The following is a 10,712-nucleotide window of genomic DNA, read 5'->3' on the forward strand; positions in this document are numbered from 1 at the left end:
GCTTGGCCTGCTGTGTTCATCCAGCTCTACAACTTGTTATCTCAAATTCTCCAGCATCTGCAGTCCCTACTATCTCTGAAACAATTTCAACCCCACTGCAAAGCCTCTTCTAAGGATGCCTACCCTGAAGAAGTTACCCTCCTCCCTCTGGAAAAACCTCAGTGGATCTCTCTCCCACAGCAACTCTCTCGTAATCTCTTCGGTCTTGAAACTGCTTGACCACGTCCTGAAGCAAACCAGGTACTACAGCCACATCACCTTTCTTAGTACCTGCCTATGGAACCAGATCATCCCCAATGGACTACAGTCCACATTCAGGCCTTCCCAATTTGGCCCCAACCGTGACAATGTCTACATTCAGAACATTGAGACCCTTCAGAAGCATTTCTTCCTGTGACTCCTGAAAACATTTTCTGAAGAAGGGTCCAGGCCCGAAACGTCAGCCTTCCTGCTCCTCTGATGCTGCTTGGCTTGCTGTGTTCAGCCAGCTCTGCACCTTGTTATCTCGGATTCTCCAGCATCTGCAGTTCCTACTATCTCTGAAGCACTACAAACTACCTGCTGCACATTATCCTTAGCAATATCATTAAGTATAGCCTTTTATACAATAAAATTTGTGTTACAGAACAGGAACTGATGGTACTAATAAATCAAAATTGTAGGTTGGCAAGCAATTTAATTTTCCTAAGAAATAGCATATTATTTTAATCTCTTCACATTGAGCAAATAAATTAGGCACAACGTTTGGTTAAGGCAATAATTCCTATAGAAAGGTCATACATTTAATCAGCAGAAGGTCAAGTAATGGCAACAGAAATATAAGAAGTAAAATTATTACATACACTTAATCAGCAGAAGGTCAAGTAATGGCAACAGAAATATAAGAAGTAAAATTATTTATGTTGTAAATGTAAGACCTTTGAGCTTCGTTCATTGTGGGGTTTCAATAACCAGGCTATCTCTGTACAACATAATTGAACCACCACTATGACCACAATTTACCCTAGCTGGTTCTTCATTTCCATATTTCTCTTTCAGACAATATTTTTACAAAAGTCAAATAAAAGTAAATTAATGAGGAAATAATTTGCTCTGATGCATTTAAATTATTGGAAGGAAATCAATTTTACATAAAGTACTTACAAAATTATGAAATGCATTTAAAAGGGTGGAGAGAATCTAAGATGCTGGTTGTTGCAGTGCTGTTTACACAAATTTCATTGTAACATTATTTTTTCAGTTCTTCTTTTGTTAAATAGCACTTTGGATTTCATTAAAAGAGTTTTAATTTAAAAAGCAAAAATCTAAAGTGGATTTTTTTAACCTGATTTCCGTAAGAAGTCCTTCAGATCCTCCTTCAAAGATTCAATCCGAACTTCAGATTTGTGAAGGCAAGTCTGCAAAATAGACGTACAGTGTGTGAAAACTTTCCATGTTAGTTATAAAATAACAGAACAAATCAGACAACTCTTCAACTTGTGGCACAGGGTTAAGAAAGTGCAACAGGGTTAAGAATGTGCACCTGCTCCTAACACGCAGTATACTGCATTTATCATTTTGACTCTTCCATTGGTTACAAATGACAATCAGAACATCCAACATGATAAATGCAATGCAGAATTCCAGCTCAACCATTGTGTACAATGAAACAATACTTGGTAAAATATGCTGGAAAATATGCCTTAAAATTTAAAAATTCACCAAACAGACAAAGAATTCTATACCACAAACAAGGAGGTAGTTTGGTCTAGTGCAAAAGACCAATCCACTTAGTCCCATGCTGTTGCCATTATGGCCAGTGACATTTATCCCGATCTAACATCAATCAACTTCTCTTTTTAAATATGCTGCATAAAACATTCTCTCATTTACACCATCTTGAACAGTGTTTGGTTTCAAACAATGATGAGTAATTTTAATATTTGCACATTTTCACAGTTTTTTACTCACATAAAAGAGATATTGGAAATATAAAGAAACAGGTCTGGTGGAGCTACTGGGTCTCATAGCTAACAACGTTTGATTAAATAGTGCCTATAACCTAATAAAACATTCCAAGATACTTCACAAATAAAATTTGACAGTGAGGTATATACAGAGACAGGGAGATTCAGTGAGGGAATTTCAAAGTTTAGGGCCTAGGCAGCTGTCAACTGTGCAGCAATTAAAGTTAATATCCATAATTAATAATATCCATAATATCCATAATAAAAGCAAATCAATTGTGTTATCCAACGCTCACTGAATTTCAAATGTATTTTGTGAATCATCTCAAGATAAGTACAGTCTAGTTCTTCCAACTGGTTGATTGCAGTTGTATCCTCAAGAAAATTCTGATTTTTTTTTTGGATTAATGTTGCATATCCCTTTTTAAAAGATCAAAATCTATAAATCTACGAAATCTATACTATTAAAATTACATGTTTGTGACAGTGACACTTTCTTGTCCATTTTTGCCTGCTGCAGGACAATTGGCTTCTCATTTGTAATGAATTTTAAGACTTGCATTTTAGAAACTGGTGTCTGTCTTAGGGATATCTTGTTGACTCCAGGATGATTCTGGGAAGCATGGGATAGTGAGTTCAGCACGTGACTGGCAGGTGGTGTAAGCCTGGTCACTCATGTCATTATAAAATTATATCAAGCATGCCACTTGTGTAATTCTTTTTCTGTAGTTGCACACGTGCTGTACTTTTTATGAACTGGAGGTCCTTACGGCACACGAACAATGGGTGATTTCATAATAGCCACGTGCAGTCAATCACATCCTTCGCCTGTGAGAAGCCAACTGAAGCCACATGCAAATGCCCACCCATTCTAATTGATCTGGTCACCATAAAAAAGCCAACTTTAATACATATCTATATGCATATTTAGTGGCTGCTAAAAAATATTAAACAGCCCAACAAACAGGACTCTGATTATCACATGACAGTATTTAACAATAATCTTCCAGAAACTTTCTCAGAAGTCAAAGTCAGCCAATCAATACCTCAAGTACCTCCTGACACTGGAATGTTAACTATTATGTTAATTAAAACCCCAGAGATAGAATGTCTCCAAGGAAAACCCCAACATAAAAGTATTGCAAGTTACCCCTATCCTGTAAAATGATGTGTTTATGGCTTTCCACTTTGCCACCTAGATGGGCCACAGACAGTTGTTTATCTGCAATAGATGCCTTTGTCTTGATAGTAACAGTTTCCCCGTTCACAGAAAGTTTGACTCACACAATGCTGAACTCAATTGCTTCAATGATACAATTTCAAAAAAGCAGTTCGTTAGGAGGTCAACACTGCTACACATAACATCCATGGTCATATCAAGACACCTAATTCCAGCCACAAAGGATAAGCTTCCAGCCTGGAAAATGCAGCAAAAAACTTGTAATTTTGCTCTGTGCAGATAATGAAATTTATTTTTTGAAAACAACTAAGCAGAAGTTCGATTTCAGCCGCATTCCTCAGAAGACCTTTGAAAGATTTTCAAAGAGAACAAAGTTTCTAAGAATCCTGAACTGCACCAGCCAGTTCAACCAGTGCCACAAAAGAACTGCAGACTACTTACTCTGTCTTAAAAGTAAGACATTAATAAACTGGTTTCTCAGTTGTTTTGTACCTAAATTGTTGTTAATTGACTAATCTCTTAGTATCTTTCGATTTATATCTCTCCCTTGAGCGTACTCCATCATCAATGATGTTTGATTTGACTGTAATTTTAAATCCACATTCCTGTCCATTCCTCGCACCCTCTTGCTTAGCTAGAATCTATCCACCTCCACCTCAAAAATATTCAACAACTGCTTTCACAACTTTTTCAAAGTGTTTGAAAGCTCAAGCCTCAGAGGAAAGAAAATCACCACACCTCCTTTTTAAGCTCTGACCCCTAGCTCTTGGCATCTATATAAGAGGTAACATCCTTTCCGCATTCAACCTGTCAAAAGCCCTTAGGATATTTTATGTTTCAAACAAGTAACCCGTTCTTCTTCTAAATTCCATGATATACAATCCTAGCCTATCCAATCCTTTCTCATGAAACAACCCACTCATTCCAGCTATGAGCCTGGGAAACCTTACCTGAACTGCTTTCAACATATTTATAACCTTCTGTAAATAAGGTGACCAACACTGTACATGATACTTCAGACGTGATCTTACCATTGCCCGGTAAGTATAATCTCTCTACTTTAGCATTCAATAAATGATAACATTCTATTAGTTTTCCTGATTATCTGCTGTACCTCCATACTAACCTTTTGTGATTCATGCACAAACACACCTGGATCCCTCTGCATCTCAGAACAATTGCTCACCATTAGGATAATATGCTGTTTTCTATTCCTCCTGCCAAAATGGAATTTCACAGGTCTTTGATCAAACAATCCATCTGCATCTTCTGTAGCTTCCTTATATCTGCTACAAAACTTACTCTTCTGCCCACCATTGCGTCATCAGCAAATTTGGCAACCATACCATCATCTAAGTCATTTATAAAAATTGTAAATTATTGAGGTCCAAGCACTGATTCCTGTGGCACATCATTCATTGCATCTTGCCTTTGAAAAGGACACTGTACATCTTGAGCTTTTACTTACCACAATAGCTTTTGATGTGGTACTTTCTCAAAAGCCTTCTGGAAATCTAAGTACAGCACATTCAATAGTTCCCCTTTATTCACAGTACATGTTGTGTCCTCAAGGAATTCTAGTAGACATGATTTGATATGATTTCCCTTTCATAAAACTATGCTGACACTGCCTATTACCTTGAACTTATTACTCTGCTGTAACTTCCATAATAGCTTCAAACATTTTCCTTATGTCAGATGTTAAGCTAATAAGGCTTTAAGTTTCCAGCTTTCTGTTTCCCTACCTTTTTGAATGAAGGAGTTGCATTTCCCGTCTTTCAATCTAATGGGACCTTTTGAAATCAAATTATTTTTAGAAAACTCATTTTAAGGCTTTAGCATGAAATCCATCAGGCAATTGTCAGACTGCAGCTCCAACAATTTATTCATTATGACTTTTCTGGAGATTGCAATTTTCCTGATTCCCTCCCTCCCTTTTACTTCTTGATTTGTAGATGCTTGTGTGTGTCACATGTGTTCCTCTATAGTGACAACCAATGCAAAATAACTATTCAAATCATCATCCTTATTTTTGATCATTAACGGTTGAGTATTGCTGAAAAATAATTTTGTAAAGCTTTTCATCTTGCATTCTTCAGGACAATGTTCAGGAATACTAATTCAAAGGAGAAAACCAACATTTATATTACATGAGGAGAATGCTGGCTCAATGGCAAGTGGACTTAGATTGGTAGAGACATTGCTATTGGGAATGTAAAATTAATGCTAAATGACAATTAATTGAATGGCTTCACTTAAATTTTAAGTCAGACTGGTTGTGGTATATATAAATGATTTAGACTTGAATGTAGGAGGGTTGATTAGGGTTGATCAGTTGGACACTGTGTTGAAAGTTTTGCCACTGCATGCTGGTTGGATAAAGTTAATATCTTGCTTGTTGCGAACAGGTGAAGCAGGACATAAAGCCTACATACCTGGCATCACACTGGCACTAAGATTCATAAAACACATTACACACTTGTGTGACAGACAGAGGTATCTTTTTGGCTTGACAGCTGGATCCTGTTAGTGGCAAACACCATTCATGTTGATTTTGCACAGTAACAACATGAAACAGTTAGTTTTGCCTGTTGCTTGAACTTCTGAGATATCTTACAGTTTCACTCAAAAAGTTCAATGCCATCCAGGACAAAGTAGCTTGTTTGACTGGTACTCTGAAATAGCTACACAGAAGCCGGTACCCTGTCACCAAATCACCCTTTAGTTACATGTGCACAGTACATTGGCTCTGACCAGCCAGCTCAAAGCCAGTCCCTAGACTGAGGAGACATTCTGAATCTCTTGTTTATATCTGTCAGCCAGGGGTCCCTGATTAGCCCAGGTTAACATCCCCAGTCAAGGATCTCATAGTCAATAAGATCTACATGGCCCTGGTTCCATTCATTACATACCCTATCCACCATTTTCAACATTCATTCTATTCACTTCCGACCAAAGCAGCAGCAGTATGCACAAAATGAAGTGCAGCAACTCACCAAAGTCCCTTCAACAGCACCTTGCAAACCTGCAACCTCTAGGATCACCAGGACCCACAAGTTCCACTCCAAGCCACATACCATCCTGCGTAACATCATATCATTGCTCCTTTATTGTCACTGGATCAAAATCTTAGAATTCCCTTTCTAGTAGCATTAGTCATGTAGCAAATCCCCACAGATTGCAGGGTTAAATAAGGCGATGCATACCACATTCTTGAGTGCAACTGCAAATGGGCAATAAATGCTAGCCTAGACTGCAATATCATTAACATATCCCATGAACAATACCTTTTTTTAATTTAAGAAGTGCATTGCTTCGACAATGAAGTAGCTGCAATATGTAAGTGCTTATGGAAATTTCTTGCCTATATTTATTCAGTTCTTCCTGCTGCCACTATGCTGTCTTCTTGTTTTCCCTAGAGTGTTTCTGAATTCCTATCTGTGCTGCAGTATAATACCAAAGTCAATGTTGACACCAACGCCCCTTCTTCAATGGTGCAATATTCTGGCACCAGAAAGTCCAGCATTTGAAAAGGAGTAATTGTCTAGATGAACATGCAAATTTTTCTGAAAATTTGAAATATTAGGTTTCTTTCATGGAGAGGTAAGATTGGTAACAGAACAGAAACAGATAGTGCCACAGAAGCTTAACAAGTCTGGCAGTATCTGTACAGAGGAAAGCAGAGCGAACATTTTGAGTCCAGTGACCATTCGCCTAGAGCTGAAAATAGCTGGGAAAGGATGATGACAAAGTGGGAGAAGTGAATAGAATACATTAAGACATTACATGGAACATGAAATATTCTTTGTTCCCATCCTTCTCAGATCCCTCCCTACTACTCTTCCTCTGGTACATTGACGGTATAATTGGTGCTGTCTTCCCTAACACGTTCAGAATTTTTAAAAATTATAAATTTTGCTTCCAATTTCCACCCTGCTCTAATCTTCACCTAGTCTATCTCTGATTCCTCCCTCCCTTCCTTGACATCTCTCTTTACGTTACTGGGGATAAGCTGGCAACCGATTTCCATTACAAACCTACTGACTCCCACAGTTGCCTTGACTGTACATCCACATACCCTGCTTCCTGTAAGAATGTAATTCCATTCTCCCAGTTTCTCCTTCACCGTTGTATCTGTTCTCAGACTTCGTACGTTCCACAAGACAGCCTCAGAAATGGCCACCTTAATCCTCAACCAAGTATTCCCTGCTACTGTGGCTGACAGTGCTATCAGCCATTTCCAGCCCATTTTCTGAATTTCTGCTCTCACCATTTCCCTTCCCTTCTTCAACAATAACAGGTAACCCAGTTTTCTTTCCACCTCTCTAGCTTCTGTATCGAAAAGATCATAATCTGCCATTTCCACCACCTCCAATGGGATGCCACCACCGGACACATATTCCCTTCCCCTCTCTTGTCAGCATTCCACAGTGACTGTTCTCTGAGACACCTTCGTCCACTCCTCCCTACATCTTCATTGCAGCTTCCCATGCAATCGTAGAAGGTGTAACGCATGCCTGTTTACCTCCTCGAGCCCCACCCCCAGCAACTATCCAAGACACCAAACATATCTTCCAAGTGAAGCAGTGATTGACCTGCACCTCATTCATTCTAGCCTAGTAAATTTGCTGCTCAAAATGTGATCTCCTGTACATTAGCTTTGCCAAACATCTATGCTCTGACCGTAAATGACCATGTGCTTCCAGATGCCTGCCACTTCAACACACCACAGTGTTCCATGCCAACATTTCTATCTCAGGTCTGCTGTGGAGCTCCAGTGCCACCCATATCTATTATGAACCCACTGAGGAACAGCACATCATCCGCCTATGTACCTTATAACCTTCAGGACTCATCATGGAGTTTAACAATTTCACAACATTAACACCCTCCTTTATGTTCATTACCCTTCCCCTACACTGTTTGTTCCTATGGGTTGCTACCAGTACAGTGAAGCAATTTTCAACCACTTACACTTCTCTTTAACACCCTACTTAGCATGCACCTCTCTCTCCCTCAGCTTAACATAGGATCATAGAATCCCTACAGTGAGGATAGAGGCCATTTAGGCCCATCAAGTCTGCACTGATCTTCAAAGGAGCTACATTATTCCCCCACCCTATTGCCTGTAACCCCACATGGGGTTTTTAGCCCATGGCTAACCAACCTAACATGCACATCTCTGAACACTACGAGGCAAATTTAGTAAGGCCAATCCACCTAACCAACACATGATTGGACTGTGAGAAGAAACCTGAGCACCAGAGAAAAGCCACACAGACATGGGCAGAGCATGCAAACTCCACGGTCACCAAAGGTTGGATTCAAAGCCAGGCCCCTAGTGCTGTGAGGCAGCAGTGCTAACCACTGTGCCACTGTGCACCAGCTTCATCATCAGCAATCTTTTTGTTTGCCGATTCTTTTTTTTCTCTCTCTCTCTGGGACCCGCCTCCATGTATTCCTTTAACTTCTCCAACCCAATTTCAGCATAAAGACTTGCCTTTCCCAACGATTTTCATTTCTTTTGGAGGGTCACTGGACGTGAAACATTAACTCTGTTTCTCTCTACAGATGCTGCCAGACCTGCTGAGTTTCTCCAGCACTTTCTGTTTGTTTCAGATTTGCAACATTTGCAGTTCTTTGGTTTTACAGAAAACAAACAAGTAGCAAATATCTCCAAAATCATAATTCAAGTAAAATTTAGTGCAAAACTTGAGAAAATGTAAATAAATTATAAGTATATACACTATCAAGAACAAAGATAATCATATAGTTTTCAGAAACAATCACTAACGGCAATAAGAGATAGCAAGATCTGCACAGCCTGGAGATAACATAGTGTGGAGCTGGAGGAAAACAGCAGGCCAGGCAACATCAGAGGAGCAGGAAAGTTGACGTTTCGGGTCGGGTCTTTTCTTGCTCCTCTAATGCTGACTAACGGCAATAAAGTGCTTTTACTCTTCACATAAACTTCTTGACCTGTATTTCATTCTACAACGCTCCTAAAATATTCAGTTATCAGTCCTGATGTTGCCGCCTACTAAGCCATAACAGACATCAAGACAAAGTGATTTTGCAAATGCCATGTGTCACAAAGACTCAGTTTAAAACAGAAGTCATTCATGTAACCTTTTTTCGTTAAAGCAACAAGTTCACTTTGAAATTAGTCAACTGTGCAATTCAAGAGCAGGTGACACTAACGCACCCCTGAAGCAGGGCTGTCCAAAATATTTTGGTGAACGATGATTTTGGTGGGGCAGCATATATAGAATTTAAATCGTGTGCCATTTGATCTGACAAGAAAATCAGCAGAACTTAGTGATCAGATGTTTGTCCAATAATATTAATAATGTAGCAATAAGGCAGCAGCGTTGTGAACCACCCTTTCCAAACCTGCGGAATCACAACACCCAAACAATAAAACCTAATCAGTAGCATAAATCTGGATGCTAGTTTCCACGATGAAATTGACAAGAATGGAGGCAATCGCTTACGCCCAAAATAAAAGCAATTTAGAAAAAGGGATGGCCAGGGGGGGAAGCTTTGAGATGATTTTCTTAGTAATGAAAACAGTCGCCAAATGTCTTTATCAGAAGCAAACCTGGTGTTTCCTCAAAGCCCGGACCGGTGTCGGGTGAGAAAACCGTGAGTATTTCAGGTTATGTTGGAAATGCACAGCAAGGTGTATTAGGATGTTAGAAAAAAGCGCAATGAGGGTGAAGGTGATCCCCTGTCCTCAGAAGGCACCCAAACCTGAGCCTCTGGGGACAGGAGTGCAGCTTCTTCTCTGCCCGCAATGAATTCTGATCCAGTTCCAAGCCATCAGGTTTAATTTCAGGCCATTTATTTCACTTTCTTTCTCTCTCCTCGTCAGGACAGACGGGAGTGGGGGCTCGGCCTGGGATCAGGCTGTTCAATGTCGCCGCCACTCCCCTCCGGGTCTCTAGCCGGCCCTGGGCTCTCTTCGGGACTCACCCTGGCCTCCCGTTCCAGCTCCGAGTGTAGTTTCGAGCCCCGGAGCCGCTGCACGATGTGAGCGATGGTGACCGAGAGCTGCCGCTGCGCCGAATCCGGCTCCATCTTCCGCCGCCAGCTCCGTTACCGGGCAACCAACCGTCACAGCGCGCGCCGCTGGCCCGCCCGCGCAACCTTCCACAGTGCAGCGCGAGCGCGGGCGACTGCTTCCCCGCAGCGCTGCACCTCGGCAGAGGCAGTGCATACCATACACAGCACTTCTGGAGCACTGCAAATAACTCCTGAAGTCATGCAAACTACCTTAAACACTGGAGCACTGCAAAGTACCTTAATCCCTGCAGGGCTAGAACTTGCCCCACCATTCCCAGCACTGTAAACTGCATACCCACCTACTACTGCAGCACATCCGCCCCCAAGTCCTAGAGCAATGCAACTTAACCTACCAGTCTTCTTCCTCCCAACCCCAAGCAATACAAACCATCATCACAACCTTGCCCCTACTGCTAAAAACCAGAACAGTGATGTTCGTATCCCACAGCCCCACACACCCCTACAGCACTGCAGCCTCTCGACCTTCCACACACACCCCCGTCCCCGCTTAGAAAAGAGCA

At 40.8% G+C, this 10,712-nt stretch overlaps 1 protein-coding gene across 1 annotated transcript in view; it reads right to left on the reverse strand.

Moving 5' to 3' along the window:
* The window catches only part of LOC109922424 (TBC1 domain family member 19), a 45,340-nt gene extending 35,122 nt beyond the window's left edge, over window positions 1-10,218 (reverse strand). The window contains exons 1-3 of the mRNA XM_048601707.1: window positions 10,102-10,218; window positions 1,325-1,397; window positions 1,003-1,031 (exon numbers count right to left, since the gene is read on the reverse strand). Coding sequence (XP_048457664.1) covers window positions 1,003-1,031; window positions 1,325-1,397; window positions 10,102-10,206 — 207 coding nt within the window. The 5' untranslated portion in view covers window positions 10,207-10,218. The remainder of the gene's footprint in view (window positions 1-1,002; window positions 1,032-1,324; window positions 1,398-10,101) is intronic.
* Between the last annotated feature and the right edge of the window lie 494 nt (window positions 10,219-10,712).

The sequence above is a fragment of the Rhincodon typus genome, chromosome 1 (assembly GCF_021869965.1).
Source record: "Rhincodon typus isolate 14 chromosome 1, sRhiTyp1.1, whole genome shotgun sequence".
Classification (NCBI taxonomy): domain Eukaryota; kingdom Metazoa; phylum Chordata; class Chondrichthyes; order Orectolobiformes; family Rhincodontidae; genus Rhincodon; species Rhincodon typus.